A 20,479-nucleotide genomic window follows, 5' to 3' on the forward strand; every position below is an offset into this window, starting at 1 on the left:
GGCAAGAATCACATTAGTGGTCTTTCCTGCCTAAGTCAATAAACTTTAGTTAGTGTTTCCTTTATTAATGTTCATTTTATGTCCTCTCTCCATTGCCTCTTACATGTGTGACTCAATAGTATCTCTTTTGGTGTCTATGGGCATATGCAAATTTGTAGACTACTTGAAGGTATTCTCATGACTGACTACCAACAACATTAATATTGCTTCAGTCTGGGCTCATATCTTAGCTCCTTACAAGTAAGATGCATAATCTTCAGAAAGTGCATAGTTCTAATCAATTTCCTTATCCATAAAGGGAACAGTGTTCACTTCATTAGGTACCATTACTAAACACCTTACAGAAGAGCCCAGAAAGTGATGAATAAATGACAGATATTAGCTACATTTGCTCAAGGTAACAGTGGGAAGATATCAATGTCTGTTTCTATCATGATGTTCTGATGACAAGCAATCTTAAAATATATTTGCATGTGGCAACCAGCATGTTATCCATGTAAGTATGAATTCATTCTGTATGTACTCATGCTAAAGACTACCCTAATGAGGAAGGCTGATGTTAAGGTCCTGTTGAATAGTTCTACCATGAGAATTTACCTGTACACTTTACATTTGAGAGTTGCAACAACATGCACCCAGTCCCCATCATCACTAGGGCTCTCTGGAGGTAAAGTTATTATGGAATATCAGAAAATGAAATGGACTCATTATCAGGTTTTCCAAAGTCATGGGAACCACAACTATGTAAAACATGATTTTGTCTTTCCAGGTTTCTAGTGTGGGAGAAATAAACAGTTAGGTGGTTTTTTTTTTGTTTTTGTTTTTGTTTGTTTGTTTGTTTGTTTGGTTGGTTTTTTTTTTTTTGCTTTTGTATTGTGCTGACAGCCTTGTACCTTTGGCTATTTCATGGAAGGACTTCATTGAAATTTGCTCTGAGAATGCATTCCCAGGAAAGTACTTATCTTGGAAGTTTGGGCAATTTCTTATGTTATCATGCAAGGAAATAATATAACAACATTTTCCTTTCTTTTTTTTTTGTATGAAAACTCTGTATGTTCCACTGAAGTAGCCAATTCACCTGAGATGAGCAACAACCTCTATCTTAAATAATCTTGATATGTTTTCATTGTTTAATTGTACTGAAACTATACTTTGCTTTATGGCACTCCATTTTTTCCCATATGTTGATATATATCAAGTGCTTTGTTCTCACACTGTGATTGATTTTTGCGCTCTCCTTATTATCTTGTCCTCCTGACTTGAGAGAAGATTCTTCTCGTCATCAGAAAAAGAATGAAAAATTAAGAATGCTCAAATGCTGATTTTCCTTAAAGGAGAATAATCAAAATTTTTAGAGAATAACATTCTGTTTCATAATACACATATGAAATTGAAAGCATATAGATCATTTTCCTAAACTCTGTTAACTCGGGATCTGGGCGTGGTGGTGGGAATTACTTTTTGGTCTGAAAATACAGAATAAGCATGTTCACTTTTTATTGAGAGTGTTTTAATTAGTTGTATGAGAATTTTGTACAGTTGATTTTACTCACATTTACCCTCTGTTTTCCCAATTCCCAGATATGTTCCCTCATTATCCACACAACTCCATGACTTTTCTTCCTTTGAAGCCAAATAGTAATAGCATCTATCCGTGAATGTGCAGATTCACATTGGAGCTTGATTGACCTAACAGGGGCTACACTCTTACAGAAAACTGCCTCTCTTTCTCCAAGTAGATGTCAATTTCCAATAACTCATCATTTGGCTAAGAATGAGACGACATCCAGCTTCACTCCTCACTGTACATACATGTCTTAGTCTGTCCCCCAAGAGCTTGGGATACAGGCACTCCCTAACTTCCCTATAACAAATAAAGACAGCTGCTACATTCCTTCCTTCTCGCCCGCTTAAAGAGCAATAGAGAATCAGACAAGATTCTATTGCAACTCTCAAGACATGCATTCCTTGGAAAACTTTATGCAAAGACCAAACTACTAAGTATATGCATAGAATTCACTGGAGGTCAAGAAAAGAAGAACTCTTAAATCGTATTCTGTAGCATATTGTGACAAACACTCATGCCAGTTGTTGTTTATCAAATCTGCACTTTGAGCCAGACACATTGTTTAAATCATCTCATTTAATACAACTGGCCTGGAAGACTTATTCTTACTTCAAATCTTGAAGTAAGTTAGCTGACCTTTAGAGAGTTGCTCAAGGTTATAGAGTTATTGACTGCCAGACCCAGAATCCAAAGAAGCCTGATCTCAAAGGCTCCTAACTTAAGGACACGACCTGTGACACCTCAATTGTCCCTGATGTACATATTTTAACTATTTATTCCAGGCCAAAAGATAACGGGCAAGAAAATCACTCATGTGATTTCAGATTAAATATGGTTTGTGCTTCCTATGGAATTTTATACGCTGTTACATTTGCTTAACCATGTCTTAATAACATTTGGGAAAATAGATTTCTTCAAGAAGTAGTTTGTATGTATCAGAGAGTTAAAAAAAATTTCCACGCCAGATGTTCATATGAAAGTATCCAGATGTTACAAAATGATCATCCAGAAGGCCAGTGACAAAAGAAAACCAAACTGAGGAATAATTTCCAAAGAGAAATAAAAATAGAGACAGCAATTTGGTGATTGGGGCGAGGGGCTGCTCGGTTGCAGAAGGGTGATTATTACTCGGCTGTTTTAGTGCACGTGTACAGACAGATCTCTAAAAGGACCTGAGAGTATTCCTATGTTGTTTCCTATGTGGAAAAAAATAATGACCTTTCGAGGACAATGATCAGGATCCACCAAAGCACATTTTACTGTAGTGTGTTTTTTTTGTTTGTTTATTTTAAGAGAACTCCTCTTAGGTACCTGAGATGTATATAAAAATATTGTGCAGATAATTTGTGCCTATGAATATTCTTATATGCTGCCCAGATTCGTGTCCAGAAGGAAAGCTTACCCCTTTACCACAGACTCTGCTGGGTTTTTGTGGGACATTAACAAGTGAGTGAGTGAATGGCACACACAAATACTGCAAAAGACCAGGGTTCTCTCCCTGTTGCTGTCTTAATAGAAACTGAAAAGCTAGCTGCTTCATGACTGTCTAACTGGCTCCACCTTCTCTTTCTATGAGTGACATAACAGAGATGGTAGTCTGCATGAGAGTCCCTACACACAACTATGTAACAATATAAATAGGGAGAAGTGAATGCATGCATGAACCATGGTTCCCCTGTTCATGGAACTTAGCAGCTGTCAATGTGATTCTTACACGGAGATGACTGTAAAATACCTAATGTTCCATGGAAAGACAATGCCTATATAGAGACTTTAGAGATACCTTTATAAAGCAAACACAAAAGTTGATTCACTGTCTGATATAACCTAATGAACAAACAAGAAAAGATGACTTTTGTTCCTATTTCCGCAAACGTCCTTTCATACTTTCTCCTAGGGGACTTGTATGAGTTATAAACACACCAATAGAAGCAGGAATTTCAATAGTTTTGAGTCTTTGGCTGTCCTTAATCATGCAGCCTTCTCACAGGACTTGTTTACTTCCCTCTCTGCAGCTGTGAGTTTTGGACACAGTTGTACAGACCTTGATTTTCAAAATTACTTACCATTCCTCTTCCAGACCAGAATATCTGTATGCTGTTTGGTTTGGCATATGTCATACTTTAAATCTATCTAACACTAGCTTACATCTATCCTATTATATAATAAGTCCTTTAATTTAGAAAATAAAAATATCCTACTTATCCAGATTTGATATACTTTCAATTTTTTTACTTTTAAAAGACACAGAGACATCGCTTCCTTTCTGTGAAAACAAACATTGGTTCACAGCAGCACCAGATCCCTCTTCTCATTCAGCCTTTGTTTCTTTTGCTGATAGAGATATCATCTGTCTGAAAATTACCCATTCTATTTTTAAAATGTCCAAAACCATCTCTTTCTCATGCCTGAATGTGTGCCTTCAGCCAAAGGAGAGCTGACCTTCTTGGCTCCTCCTAGGTGGTCCCACAGAGACACCAGAGAGCCCTGGCAAGCTTTATAGCGGAGGCTCTGTAGGAAAAAAAATTCAAGAAACCTCCATGTTGGTACAGGTAATGTTTCCCCCTGCTTATTTGATTGTATTCTTGTTGTTTGATTATGCAAGCATTTGTACTTAATACAGAGGCATGCAAGAGGAAACACATTTGTAAATGGTGTTATAGCCGTACGACCATTATAGACATTGACTGTTGCATATCTGCATGGAATATCCACTTCATACAGATGATATGTGGAGTATTTGTATGTGTATAGCTGGTATTTGTGTATATGAGGCTGTGTGTATAAGAAGTCTCTCTCTCTCTCTCTCTATCTCTCTCTCTCTCTCTCTCTCTCTCTGTGTGTGTGTGTATGCACATTTGTGTATGTGATAGCTTGCTGATTCTAAGTCCATGAATAATGAACCAACATATTTGACATATTTCTTCAGACTCAATCAAACATAGTTGAGAGAAACAGAAAGCACAGATTCCATGAAATGTGGGGCATTTTTGTGCAGATAACTGCTTTTTAATAACTTGAAAAAACTGTACATTAAAATAGTGCAGAAGGGCTTGAAAAGCATTCAGACACAAGTCTTCACTTACTCTTACCACTAAGTGCATTGTGATGTGTGCAACTGAACATACTATGTGTTTGTACAATGGACAGCACAGTCTGTCTATTTATACCACATTACCAGAAACATGAGAAATGTGCCATGCAAAGGTGTTATGGCAACCAAAAAGCCACTAGACATTAGGAACATTTCAGATCTACAGTATTTTTCTAGATCAATTGATTTATGCTGTGATTGGCTGCAACATCACTCTATAGGTATGATGGCATTTAAATGTCTCACATAAAGATCTGGGATTTGTTCAGTGTGTTGAATAGAATCTCTGAGGAGAAAATCTCATAGGAAATCTCATAGCTCTGGATAGAGCAGGTTTGTCTATAATGTGGGAGTCAAGTCCACACTAGGCTTGTTCAGTGAATTATTCAGTGGCTATCCATCAATCCACTGAGGAAGAGGGAGAATTCTGAAGAATTGGACATCTAGTGATGGAGTCCATCACCATGAAGAACAAGCCCCTCATTATGTGAGCATCACATGAAAACAAAAGCACAGTAAGAGTCAGCTTGTGACTCAGAGTAAAACTTCAAACGCTTTGTCCCTTGGAGTCATAAAGACCACCCACTTCTATTTCAACATCTTCACTGAGACCATTGCATGAGGAAAGAATTCTCCCCAAATTTGTCTAGGTTTCACCAACATGAGTTTCTTTTGTCTCCTATTTTTTTCTTTCACAAAAATTTAACTTTAAAAATGGAATTCTATCATTCTCAAATTCCCTTACAGGTTAGTACAGAGAGCATCTTTATTCAACTTATGTAGTAAAGAAATCATGTTGAGTGAAAGCAATTGCTAACAACACAGTCCACCTGCCTCCCACTCAACCATGCAGTTCCTCAAACAGGTCCCTAGCATACATATTCACTCATTCATTCTTTCTGCCCCCTCTCTCCATCCCTCCCTCCATCATGTCTGTTCAGTACCTGAGAACTCGTTATCACCTCCAAAACTCTGAGATGTTTTCTCTGCTGCATTTCCTGACTTATACTAAGCCTCTAAAAATAACACACTTTAATCTCTGTACCCAAGACAATGCTTGTTATACAGAGGGTTCTCAGTATTTGTTAAATGGAAAATAAAAGATAAACCTGTATCACACTATATCTTCTCATGATTGTTTTTTAACAATAGCAATCCATTTGTCAGATGTACTGACACTGTATCAAGTCATATTTTGGTGCCCCTATCTTTTGAGTAAAACATTTGCTTAGAAGTGATAAAAATGTAAGCTGCTCTCCTGCAGTTAATTCAACATGAAACTTTATCTTGTTATGAGATAACTGAGCACAACATAACAAATTGTGAGAATGGAAAGCACCCGCTTTTCATCCACAGAAAAATATGCTGATAAGCAAGATGGAAAAATTAAACCACTGCTCTGATTCTCTTTTCTAAAATACAAAGATCCTTTTCTTGACATAATCTCTGAGAGTTATTACGAATAATTTTACAATATGATAATACATCTTAAAAGTACTGGAGTGTCACTCTAAGGGGATATCAGGTTTAAAAATACGTAAAATGTTGATTTAAATACGGCAGCTATCAATCCTGATACAGTGAATGTCTACATGTGTGATCGTGTTACACATGTAGGGGAACTGCAATGAGCCCCTGGAGGTACAGATATGCAAATTCATGTTTTATAGTCTATGAAGCAAAACACAGGTCCAGACTCATTAACTGTAACTGATATTCTGTCAACATCCACATGCTCCCCACAGCATCTTAAGGAACCTAGTTAGTCCTATGAAAGTACCATTTCTGATCTCCTCAGCACCCCATGAATTAAAAAATCAGACTTGATATAACTGTTGTGAGCTTAGTAATCACTATGCCACTACTTCAGCCATAGAAAGACCTTCATAAAACCATACTACACATGATTGTTTCAGCAGAGTGTTCAGTTGGTTCCCTTACAATGATGCAAGTGGAAACATTGTCTACAACTCACTAAAGCTATATCTAGGATCTTTACCTTTCTACAAATATTTCTATTCAGGCTTTTTGCATGCATTACTGCAAACCATATGAAACTGCATTTTATAGACTAAAAACAGTCTCCTATTGGCAATCTCCTATGGCTGCACAGAACAGTGGGGCTGGGTTTAAAAGGCACATTTCAATGGAAAGATACCCAATTCCTGCTGGATGAAGCTAAAAGCAACATTACTAAAGGAAATGTGGTTTCCTGAAAGTTGCAGTCTTGCCAGGTTTGCCAGGATTCTCCTTCTCACAAAACATCCCATCAGGGGAGTGGATGGTAAACTCTGTGTCTTATGTACTCCACTGTTAGCAAAATTTAGCAGTTATAAATTTATGTATTTCCAGTGAAAATATTTGGTTGCAGTCAGTCTGCTATGGTGCAAAAATACACGTCCTCAGGCCAGAGTCTTCAGCAGCAGGTTTTTCTACACTGCTCAACTCTCAGCAGGGTGCCTGGTGACGTTGCTCCTGGTATCTTCCTATGCTAGCTCATAAAGAGTGATCATAGCCATTCTGCTCCTGGGTTACTTGTCTGGGGGACTTTTGATAACAGCTTGAGTGTTGAAAGTTTCCCAATGGAGCAGAGCTTATTTGAATCATTTCATGATCCTTTGTTGCATTTTCAAGCATGCTTGGGCAATAAAGATTATCTTTCCTGTGTAAGACTGATTAATGGACATTCACATTACTGATGACAAGGATAATAACCATCTACCAACTTTCTTCCTTTGTTTCTTAGGAGTCATATTTTAACTGGGAGCCTTTTGGTAATGTTGAATAGAGTTGATGAAACGACTTAACAAAGCCTGTATAACCTGTCAGTCATTCCAGCAGTAGCTTGCTTGCTCAGCAATTGAAAATTGATTTTATCTTGTGAGGTTATGCAGGGGCCTGGCAAACACAGAAGTGGATGCTCACAGTCAGCTATTGGATGGAACACAAGGCCCCCAATGGAGGCGCTAGAGAAAGTACCCAAGGAGCTAAAGGGGTCTTTAACCCTATAGGTGGAACAACAATAGGAACTAACCAGTACCCCCAAAGCTCATGTCTCTAGCTGCATATGTATCAGAAGATGGCATAATCGGCCATCATTGGGAAGAGAGGTCCCTTGGTCTTGCAAACTTTATATGCCTCTGTACGGGGGGAACGCCAGGGCCAAGAAGTGGGAGTGGGTGGGTAGGGGAATGGGGGTGGGCTGGGGGATTTTGGGGATAGCATTTGAAATGTAAATAAAGAAAATACCTAATAAAAAATAAAAATAAATTAAAAAAAAAGAAAATTGATTTTAAATGTTACAAGATGGGTGAGTACTCAGAAGCAAAAATGTTCAGCGGTTGAAAGCCAGACCTGAAACTTGTGGTCATAGACAGAGAAATGTATGCTGGCAAGGAATGGGCACTCCCAGCAGATATTCCAGATATACGCCATATACACAGGGAGATTTCTAGTTCTCCAAAAACATAGTATGAGCATTAAAATCAGATCCAAATGTTACATGAGCGCTACGAACCCTGGAAAAGTTAGACATCTTCTCTATGTCGCTTTTTGCTCGGGGGTAAATTAAGATGATTCTTTTTATGGATGTTTTTGATTTCCACAAGTAATTGAGACAATAACCCCCAAATTTTACATAAAAAAATCTCAAAAGTAATCCCTAAGTTTCAAATCGTATATTGATATTAGTTATTACTGATGTGATAAGATGTAATACTATGCTGCTTCATGCTGGTGTCTCACTGTGTTCCTGCCCACTGGTCATTGAATAAACATCTCTTTCAAAAATAGTAAGTAAGTCCTTAATGTAAATAAATAATGACTCAGGACACAAGAGCCATGGTGTTGATGGTTCTAGTACAACACTCTGTTAGAAGTGATCTATTTTATTGTTTAATGGTGTTGATCTTACACTGCCTATTGATACACTTTATCATAGGCATGTGCCTATAATGAAAACCATAATGTGCATATGGTTTCAGTACTATTTATGGTTTCCCACATCCAGTGGGAGTACTGAGCTGATCCTGGCCCTCTTGCAGACAAGCACACTGCATGAGGCTGCTACATATGAGTTTGTATTTACAAATCCCCTAGATAACGTTTGTGATACAAGTCATATGCTATAATTACTAGCACTATAAATATCTCTCTGGCCCTGCACTAACTTCACATCAGCCCTGGAGATCCCCTTCTCTTCTTTTTGGTAGTTCATCCTTCATGGAAATAAAGTTGTTTGCTTCGCTTATTCCTTCCATAATGTTTTACAGTCTGTGACTGCCGTCACAATTACTCTGCAGAACAGTCCTACGTGGTCCTGCTTCTGGAATGCTTCCTGATCTTCATCTAGGACAGTCTTTCTAAGATGAGGGGTGGGCTATAGTAACAAAGGAACTGAGAGAATCTTCTGTCATGTTATACAGGGTATATGGATAACATGCATTGCAATAAACTAGACCTCTACTCTAGCATGAGAACAGCTGGACATCTATTGTTACTTATCTCGGCACTTTCCATTGTTACTTGCTGACAGAACTACATCTGCCACATCAGCTGAAGTGAGAGCATGCAGTCAGTGCCACTGTGCCTTAGGTCTACCACATTCCTCCCTGTACAGGCTGTAACATATCATGGATCACCGTTTTTTTTTTCTTTTTTGCTTGTTTGTTTGTTTGTTTGTTACCAGTGGATGCTCACAGTTCACCTCCATAACTGCTTCCTTGGATATTACTATTATCTCTACAAGATTTGACCCTTGTCAGCCAGTTTCTCCATTTTTATTTTCAAAGATACTGCATGAATTTAAGAGCACCTGTTGCTATTTTCTATGTATACTATATCTAATGTGTATACATTAAAAATCAATGGACTAGCAAAGGAAAGAACCCAGTCTTCCTAACTTTATTTTTATCAAAAAGGTATATTTTGTAGCACAATAAATAAAAATATCTTAAATGAATGAAATATATCTATGTGTGTAACGCTTTAGAAAGAAAATATTTCAAGTACTCTCTGTGTTTCTCATAGGGTTTGATAATCTTCAGGGCAAGGTTCCATGTTGTATGCAGTTGACCTGCCTGATGCTGGTTATTGTAATGATTATGTATGGGGAAAGATATATAGAAACTCCAAGCAATTATTTACTTCAATGACTGTTTCTAACAGAAATTTTTAGTGCCCTCCTGCTTTTCCCTGAGGGAGCAATTCCAAGGTTCACATAGAAGGGAAAAATTCCTCATTATCATTTGCTCATTTTAATGGAGTTCATATGAAATCACACTATGCTGTAACAACACCACATCAAAGAAGAAACTCTGAGACTTTTTTAACATGCTGTGTTTGTGTCTTCTCTCCCTTGTAATTTTCAGTTCTAAGGATCATCATAGTATCAGGTGATGAAAAGAAAATGAAAAATATTCTGTCTTACTATATAAAATTCTGTCATATGAAAAATCAAAATAATATCAAAGCTATAAATATGGCTTTCTAAAAGAAGTATCTTCAAGAATTAATGATGGTGTCTGTAGGGATTTTTTATATCAGATTGCCACATTTCAAAAGTAAACTCAAAGGGAATCTAAATTCCATTGAGATGTACTCCTGTGGGGTGGGAAAGGTTGTATTAATAAGCAAAGAATATCACTTGTAAATAACTTAAGGTCTCTGTATGAGGAAGTTGATGCAACATCACCATGGAAACCATGCATATTCAGTTATTTGGTCTAGTATCTATCTAAATACATTAAAAGTAATAATCCTAGCCACAGGGCAAGAACATTTCATATAACAAATAAACATTGATTACAATTTTGATTTTAGAATTGCTAAAGCATTACCATCCACACAGGCATGCTTCTCAACCCTGTCAGTGTAATTCCTGTCTCATGTGCCTCTTCAACCATCAATAACTGAGTAAGGTCGAGGTTGGTATTCAGCTTTAAACCACCCAGAGACTCCATTCCCTGAATCTTACTAGGTTTCCTGCTTATTATCTTTCTTCAGCTATAAATTCCCAACACTCTTTCCTTAAGTGACCCATTACTCTGTTCCTCCTCAGGGGTTGAGGAAGCTGGGATTGTCTGGAAAGAAAGCCAGGAACGAGAGAGTTCACAACCAGAGGCACCTGGAACACATATTTAAAACATGCTTCCCATGTCCTTGTCATATGTATTAAAATAAGTGAGAGGCTATCATTCCCCAAAAAATGCTTCAGGAAGTGATTTATGAGGTTTACAAGTGAATCTGACTTCTCAGTGATATTTCCATTGACAGCCCCTGTGAGGAGTTCTCAGGAACTTGTAGCAGCACCTATTTTCTGCAGATGCAACACTCATTGTAGGAGTGTGACTGCTCTGCAGCCTGCTGGGGAGGCATGTCTGCATATGGGTGCCCATTAGAGCTTTCTCCTGTGGCTGGACTCACAACTTAATGGAGGCTCCCTGTGGCCTGCTGCCTTATAGCCTACAACTTCTATTACTGAATTCCAGATCATTCTCTCTGACTCAAGGAAAGCAAATTCCTGCTGAGTCCTCTCAGCACTGATGATACAAAATTACCTTTTTCTAAAATTAAACTCCAAAGGCTTTTTCCTCAAAGCCTCCCATGGTTTTCAGCCGGGATAACAACACACTGGTTATCTCCCCATGGTCATCCCTCTCCCTCCATGCCAAGCCCTAATACTTGATGTGCCAGTGTTATCACAGCTCACAGTGAGCTACTCTGCTCCCTTGGGATTCATACCCAGCATGAAGAACTAATCTCTTTCTTGGCAGTAGTTGAACCTTGTTATCTTGGGAACTTAGTACAACCCTGAAGTTCCGTCACAGTGAAGCCACATGGTAAGGATTTTTGATCTCTTGAAACTCATGTAGAGTGTGCTGAGAAAATTCAGAGAAGGTAGCAAGTCGGGTGCTGAAGCAACAAAGTCCAAGAAAACAGTGGGAATGATGCAGCCAACAGAAAAGATGTCAGAAAAAGAATTCTGCAGTCATGATTCCAACAGAGGCAGTAGCCAGTACACATTCTGTATGCATAGAGGCCAAACTAAAGATCTAGTCTTTACAAGATCAATGCTGAATAGACCTAGTTATCTTTTAAACTGGTAATGGTGGGTTATGTACCTGAAACAACATTTTAGAATATCTTGATGGTTTTGGTGTGTCTTTAAATGTCTACAAAAAGGGACAGGGACATAAACCTACACTCATTGAATTGGGCCACTGGTCATGAGAAGATGATTTTCTATTTATATTCTACTTTTAAACCTAAAAACAGTTATATTGGTGCATTATGATTAAGATGTTCTTATTTCATCCGGTCTTCTTTTCATTGGTGTGCTTTAAAATAATCTATTTTTCCCTAGTTACAACTTAATTTTATACTTAAAGGATATTATGATGGTCTGACTAAGATGAACATTCCATGCTTAGGCAAAAATGTGTACTTCAGATTGTGGTGAATATTTAGACACTGCTGCCCTAAATAAAAAGTTATCTAGAAGAATAATTTTATGAATAAATAAAACGTGTATAAAAGTACACATTGAATTAAATATGAGGAGCAAAAGAAAGCTGTTTCTTCCACAATAATCTTCCTCCAAACCAGGTCAATTTAATTTTTAGACATTAGGCAAGTCCAAAGGGAATAATTGTCTACAAAATATTTTTTCAATAGGTCTTAAAATAACTCTTAAATTTTTCACAGATTAGAGATTATAAAAGAAACACAATTATAGATTTAATGTTTTCTCCAAAACTGGATTCAAGAAGAGAAATACAGACACTAATGGAAAATTTAACAATATCTGAATAAAGCCACTACTTTGGTTCATAATCATGTAACAATGTGTAAGGCATTGTCTGTAGCAATAGCAGTGTGAAAATATCTCATGAGTCTCTGCATCTTATAATTATGTAAATTTAACACAATTTTAAAATGTAAAACTACATATATGACTTTGATTCTGTTTCTAGAAAGTTTAATGACCAGAACAAACACTTCCAATGACAAATACCAATCAAATGACAGAATACAGAAGAATATTCATTTAAAGCCATTTAAGAGCTATAAGAGGACAGAAATTAATGTCTAGAGAGGCCTTGGTGCACTGTGACAGATTTAACCCTGTGGTGTGTTCCTGTCCCAAAGACATGACTGGGAAAACTAAAAAAATGCTTTAGACAACCATGCTGTATTAAGAGGGCAAAATTAGGGTTAGATTCTGAAATTTGAAGGGATTAGGGTTTAGCAAATTCCATGTATATTGGTTTGAACCCCAAAGACAGGAAATTAAGGAGTATAGTTGGGATTAACACAACTGTATCAGGTTCCTCGGAGCTTTACTCTGAATGTCCCAAGAATTCATATCTGTAAATTGTTTTTAAAAAACCCAAATTGCTATGGCATTGCAGAAACATCAGAAAATTCCCACAAGATGATCATATCCCAGTTCTTCAATTATTTCACACTGTTCAAATACAAATTTGGTATTCAAAGTAATCAGGAATATGCGGATATACAGCATAAAATAGCATCAACTAGTAATTGGTCAACAAAATATTTCCATAAATGTTGGTCAATTAGTTTTTAAACAAAATTTCAAGAAATTATAACTTTGTACTGAAATAAAAACACAATGCTGAAAGGCAACATATTCCACACAAATTATATTATTAAATTAATATTTTATTTATTTTTAAATCTGAGTTTCATATATCTACATGAGTCTTAATAGAACACAGAGGACATCAGCTCTGTTGATGCTGGAGTTACAGGAAGCTATGAGCTATCCCAGGTGCTGGGAGTTGAATTTAACTCCTGTTTAAGAACATTCTGTTCTCTTAGCCACTGACCCATCACACCAGCATCATAAAATGAATGTTTAATAAATATAAAATTCCAATGGAAAACTAGAATCCTAAACTTCTACTTGAAAATGAACCAGAGAAATTCTGGAAATTATAAATAATTGTAAACACAATTATTGTTCTGTAAACAGTTTCAATGGATTTTACATAGCTCTGGGAAGAATTTCATGCACTAAAAATAGGCTATAATAAATTATTCAAATATACTAAAGGAAAAAATGGACAAAAGTACACAAATGAGAGACACAAGTGGAAAATGCATAGTGACAAACGTTCTAATGTATTTTTTATTGGGATTACAGGAGAAAGACTGAAAGAAACAATACTTGTGGAACTATGCACTACTGACCTATTACTTGAACTGACTAAAGACATCATTTTGTAGAAGTGTAACACAAAATGATATTGGAATCTCAAAAAGGAATTGCTATAACCTAGTGCAGCACTGCCCAAAAGAGCTATGCAAGGTCAAAGGTGCCCTAGTTGGTGGACACCAATGTGGTAGTGACTTGTCATCCATACCTTCTGGACACTCAGGATGTGAGTAGTGCAACTGACTAACCAAATTCTAATACAACTTGAAAAAGCATAGATTGATTTAAACAACTTTAAATGGCTATTGCCTTTTGAAGCATGAAGTCGGAGCATCATAACCATACTACTGTAATGCAAATGAGAATATAAATACCTTCAAGGAAATCAAAGAAAAGACACCTTGAGGGACACACTTTGGGTAGCTCTGTTCTCTACAGAAACAACAGAACTCAGAAAATAATAAAATATAAAAAGACTAATGGTTACATTCTTAAGATCTTCTCTGTAATAGCATATCCCATAATAATTTCTATCAGGTATTTGTTTAACACAGAAATCTCATGTAGATGAACTAATATGTTTGTCTTGAAATGTAAAATTATCTTCTCAAAGTACTTTTCCAACTCCTCTGTGAGTAGCAGTGGACCACCCACTCTGCCTATTTCCCTTGTGGCCCTTTTATCATTGTATTTATTTACCAGTTAATGTATTTCCTCTCTTACTGAACTGTCACTTCTATTGGTATTTTAAACACAAACATCTAAAATTACATTTTACAGTTTATACAAAAGTGAACCATTTTATAACTAAAAGCTAATACAAAAGACAAAGGTTCCTCATAGTCACTAGACATGGAATTAGGGTGGGCATTGTCTAAAAATTTTAGAATATCCTGAAATGTTATATAATACATGAGAGGAAAAGAAACATGGGCCAGTAGTGGGAGGTAGGGACTATGGATATATGTTTATGAAAATGTCATAGTGAAACTTATTTTGTATGTTAATTTAGAAAATCAAAATTATGTTGCATTTAAATACAAATATGCTTGGAAATCTTGAATAAAACAAATCAATCAAAACAATTCAATGCCTTCAAGATGAATTGATTTATTCAAGGCCCTATAAAGATCTGGCCTCTAATAAGAACATTTGGTTCTTTGGTTGTGTTTCAGACTAAGAGGTGTCAGAACCAGGCTTCTTTCTAGTAACAGATCTTTCTTTATTTCTAGAAAGTAGCATATTCCACAAAGGAAATATGATGAGAAATTCTAGGACATGTGTATACAAGAAGATATGATCCTTGGTTACTGGACTGGGGAGAGAATATCGGAAAGTGGGAACAGACTGTCTTCCACCAAGAAGTATTTCTGTTTTGAACTTGTGATTCTGAAAAAAATGATATGCATTCAATAGAAAGATATGTTCAATTTGGATCTTTTCTCAGGCTAGTGCTGTGTAGGATGCTTCCTCCCTGTGAAGCCAGTAGCCCTAGCTTCAGCGCTCTGTCAGCTCAGGTCCCAATGAGAACCAATGAGCACTCTGCAGCAGGCTGCATTGTTGGATGTGCAAGTGCACTGTGGGTTGGTTGTGGAAGACTGTACTTCCACATCTCATGTGTTTGAGTCACTCACCTGTGTCTCCGGCTGTCACACATCCACACTGTTTTAGTTTTGATGGAGTCTTCATCAAATTGCAGGAGCTACTCAACATTATGTTTTAAAATGGAATTAAATATATTTGCTCAAGCCAGACTGGTGGAATTATTCTGAGCACATGTAAGGTAGGTTACAGAAAACTATGATGTCTGGTAGGTAGGTCCACTAAGTTCATTCGACACTTAATAAAATTTTTATCTTTGATGGATCCTTGAAGTGCAATACATTGGTTGCTCATGCTCACATGTTCATTTGGTCAAAATCAAATACATGAACTATCTCTAGGGTTCCTAATTTATGGACTAAGGCCCAAAGAATTTAAGTACATGGACTAAGGACACACAACTAGCATCAAGTCTTAACTTGGATCACAGGCTAAAACTAAGGAATAAAAATTAGAATATTATCTCCAGGACCAAAACCAAAGCAGAACAAAACAAAAACAAACAAACAAACAAACAAAAACTAAAGAGCAACCAAACACTTCTGAATTATGTATGCATGCATATAATTAAGGAATTATGTATGCATGCATATAATTAAGGAATTATGTATGCATGCATATAATTAAAGAATTATGTATGCATGCATAAAATTAAGGACTTATGCACCTGTACCTGATCATCCAGGAAGCCTTCAGCAAAGAGATCATAGCATTCTGTCGCCCTCCATGGTGAAAGCAGAAATGCATACAAAACCTGACATGATTTCTTATATGGTTTATGTTTTTGCTTTGTTTGGGGTTTAGTGTTGTTGTTGCTTAGTTGGTTGTTTTCCTTTTTATTTACAAACCCTTTCTTTGTCTGTATCCTGAGATTGTGTGTGCATACTGTACAACTTTCATTAGGTCTCTGGCCTCTAGAAGCTGTCATTATTGGAAAGTCTCTTTGGCAGTGAAATTAGTCTATGGCTTCAAAGCTAAACCCATTTCCTCATCTCTGATCTTGGAGAGAGGAGACACATGAAGACGTTTAACATTCTAATCACCTAAGGTTTTCTTTTTTATCTAATAACACATTTAAATTGACTTCTGTTAAAACTGCACTGACATTAGTTGCTGACACATTCATGTCTTTATGACAGAGCTATTTTACAGTACTCAATGCACCTTTTTGATCTTACCTCTCCATTTTCTAAAGGGTGGATCTTGGAATAGAATGAAGTGCAGATGACCTCATCATCTTTGGCATAGGATGGTGGTCCAGTGCGGGGATAGATATTGTAGAGGGTCAGGCACTCCGTGTCTGTCACCGCATGATACTGCCATGGTTTGTACTCCACGTCATCCAGGGAACGTTCCAAAATCCAGTTTCCAGGCCGAGGGGAATTGGCTGCCTTCACAATTACGTAGGCAATCTGGAACACCTGATGATGGGTGACAGCAGCATCACTCTGAGTTCCAACATGCACTCTCTCAGTCATTACAAATAGAAAGATGGCTACTGTCTAAGACTTCATTTAGTAGTTTATTACTCAGTTATGTTCTGCAAAAATGATTTTAGTATTGCACATTCACGTTTTGCTGAGACAAGCTGTTTCATTTTGAGAACTGTGACCGAAAGCAATGAGATAAGAGTAGGCTTGAGTCCTCCAACAACTCAGTAGCACTGTTTCACCCAGTTATTAAAGGTCTCTATGGCATCAGCAAGCAAAACACTGAATACCAATTTTTCTACCTCATAGTTAAGAAAAAATGTGCTAAAACTAGAACACGCTTATTTAAACACACTTCATCCTCAAACATGGAGAACACATGTACAATACCTAAAAGAGCATAATACGTCAGAGGCACATTCCTGTGCTCAAATCATGGGTTCAGCATTAGTGCAAACCTAGGAAGATTATTTTTTCCTACCAGAATTAACATCAAGAATAAGTACCATGTTACTACTGACACTACAGTATGACACTATTGACACTACTGTATTAAATGGAATATTACACAAAAAATACCAGGAAAAAAAAGCACTTGACAAGAGATATCCAATAAATGTGGGATCCTCTGCATCCCCACATAGAAAATACAAAGTTTAAATTCCAATGTTATGTAGACAAGTGATTGAAACTATAACATATTAAATGGGCATTTCTGTGCTTTCTCTTTATAAGAAGCAAACCCATAAAGTCACGGAAGGAAGGAAGTGACATTATTGCTATAATTTGAGAGAGTAAACTCAGCAAACAGAGGGCAGTGAAAGCAGTGACCTACCTTCAAATCTGCATGCAATTTAGTGAAGAGAGGGAGAGAAAGAGAAAGAGAGAGAGATCTAATTATATGTTATGATGTAGATATGCTTGCAATGCAATCTGAAAGTCTAAAATAATAATGTCCAAATATTATAAAGTGACATTTTGTGTAGTATTTTAGGCAGAAATATAGATACAACTTAGGTTAAGAAAATGTAGCATCCCCCTAGAATGGAAATTATAGGCCATGAAAAGTAACAATAAAGCTATAAGATAATGTATAGATTGGTAAATCCTGTACCATATAGGGATCTTGACAGCTTAAAGGTCTGGATGATACAGTCACTAATGGAGATAATCCAAGTGATGATTCTACCAACACTGTGATTAAAAGCCCTACTGTGTCATAGGAACCCTGAAAGGAATATTCTAGAGAAACTGTCTTCACCATTAGAATTCAATGAATTAATGTGCAGTATATGCATAATACTTATGGATAATTTTGAAATATAAAAATTTTATACTTTATATAAGGGGCAATATGGGACACAGCTGTTTCTGGAAGATGTTTCCTTGAAAGTGAAGACATCATCTATTGTGAGATGAAAACAATCCCTTAAATGATTGACATTAGATCTAGGATTTACTGGTTATGCAAAGTTGTGGGAAAGCTGCCTGCTAAAATGCTGAATTCATTCTGCTGGTAAATCACAGTTGCTCAGCCATTTAAAGCTTTCTTTTTTTGAGGACATCAGACTAAACCCAGAAAGATCAGAAATAGCTAAAACATATCCTCTGTTCAGAAAGGGCTTGTGTCATTCTGTTCTAATGAGAACACATAAATGTATTCACGAGTCTCTCTCTCTCTCTCTCCCGCCCCCTCCCATGTGTGTGTGTGTGTGTGTGTGTGTGTGTGTGACTGTGTATGTGTGTATGAATGTGTGCATGCCCAACAATGATTCTGGAAACTTCCTTGACTATTCTCTTCCCAATTCATTAAAACAGAAGGTTTCACTGAACCCAGAGCTTGCCAATATGGCTAATCTGGAGGAATCACTTTGTACTGTATCTCCTTCAAAATTCTGGAATTATAAACAGACTACAATACCCACCCAGGTTGAACTGCAACATCAGAGATACACACATCTATGTATGGACATGTAAATATTTGAAAATATTTACATGTTTGAGACATGATATGCATGATCATGAGAAATGGAAGAGAGGTAGAACATTAGGACTGTTTCTTCATCCCTGTATCCTGTTATGTTACTAGTATTAACACATGCATCTTTCTTACCAACAAAGTTATTGTTATTACTATTTTATGGCACAACTTAGATGCAGAGTCTCTCACACACTAGGAGAACACACTATCATGTGGCTGAGTCTCTAGCCTTAGTTCCATTTGTTCTAACTTTGCCTGGCTTGCCTAGAACTTGTGATTTTTCTACCTCAACTTCAGTGTAGGGACTATACTTACACTGGCTTCATCCAGTGGATCATACCCCATTATCCATAGTATTTGCTGTTTCTGAAATTTTAGGCATTGTTCTCAAGGAATTATCTCCATTTAAGTAGATCCTAGTGAATAACCTGTCACATGGATTCCTTGTGAGGAAATTTGTTGAAGAATGTATCAACTGATCCCTCATGAGGAAGGTAAAGGGAAACTGGACTGCACCACTCAGTTATGAAGTAGTCTCCTTGTAGCTGTCTGTCTTCCCAAGGCAACCCTGGTAGACCTTAAAACAATATGAAAAGAGAGCACCTACACTGTGAGTACCCAGAGGACTGGGTTCTAGCTTTAAAAATGGTGTACTTTTTACTACAATATTTTGAGATAGTGTGTATTCAGCATTTATTATATGAATGATCAAAATCACTGTAGCATCTATGGTTCTTCTTTTAGTTTATCTGTGGCTATTTCTGTTTGCAAGGGCATACATGACTTGGTTGGAAGCAAGGCATCCATTTTTCTCCTGCTCAACTTATTCAACCTTGCTGGCCTAGGAGAAGTAAGTAAACCCTTTAACATTCCACATCGTAGTATTTCTTTTCCAAAGATGACCCAAGGAAGAGATCGTGAGATAATGACCCCAGCTTTCTGGCTACTTTTTAGAATAGAGTGCTGCAGGTATATTTGAGTTGGTATCTTTCCTTCTAGGAAAAAAATGTGCTGAGATTTTTTTTTTTTAAAGATATACAAAAATAAAAGATAACCAAACATGTTAGATAACACAGTTAGTCCATAAGAAAAATAAGGACACACTGGGGTTATAGATAAGGAAGTTTGTTTAGCAAGCAGCCCAGAAAGCAGATAGAGGGATAGGCCAACTTCTCTTGGGAATGTGATATAGATTTATGATTCCAGAGCATCTGTGTTGGCTCTGCAATAATAGATGAAAACTCTTTTTTAACAAAGTAACTCAGAGCTTCAGTCTACAATTCAATATAACAGCCAGCATTAAGTGCCATGAAAAAGCCGCCCCTGCATTTTACAATATCAAAAGAGCGCCATTTCAAAACAATAACCTTCTTTCATTTGTTTTCTATGGATCCTTCTATAGCCCATGCAGCATTAATTAAGTTTGTTGGCATGTATTATTATGAATAAACTTCTTAAAGTGTTGTAAATAGCATTATTGAAAACCACAATGAATGGATGCATTCTTTGAAGGCTTCAGAGAATGGATGTGAAATTTTTTAAGAGATTTTTCTAAGCACTACACATTTTCAATGCCTCAAACACAATAATTCTTTAATGTTGTCTATGCTATTTTTATTAACTG

At 36.8% G+C, this 20,479-nt stretch overlaps 1 protein-coding gene across 4 annotated transcripts in view; it reads right to left on the reverse strand.

The window, feature by feature from the left end:
- The window catches only part of Lama2 (laminin subunit alpha 2), a 621,901-nt gene that overhangs the window by 420,970 nt on the left and 180,452 nt on the right, over positions 1–20,479 (reverse strand). For all 4 annotated transcript variants that reach the window (XM_085842707.1, XM_085842706.1, XM_085842705.1 and 1 more), the window contains exon 4: positions 16,623–16,865. In XM_085842707.1, the coding sequence (XP_085698833.1) occupies positions 16,623–16,865 (243 nt within the window). The remainder of the gene's footprint in view (positions 1–16,622; positions 16,866–20,479) is intronic.

The sequence above is a fragment of the Mus caroli genome, unplaced genomic scaffold (genome assembly GCF_978045245.1).
Source record: "Mus caroli unplaced genomic scaffold, Mus_caroli_1 scaffold_9, whole genome shotgun sequence".
Classification (NCBI taxonomy): Eukaryota; Metazoa; Chordata; class Mammalia; order Rodentia; family Muridae; genus Mus; species Mus caroli.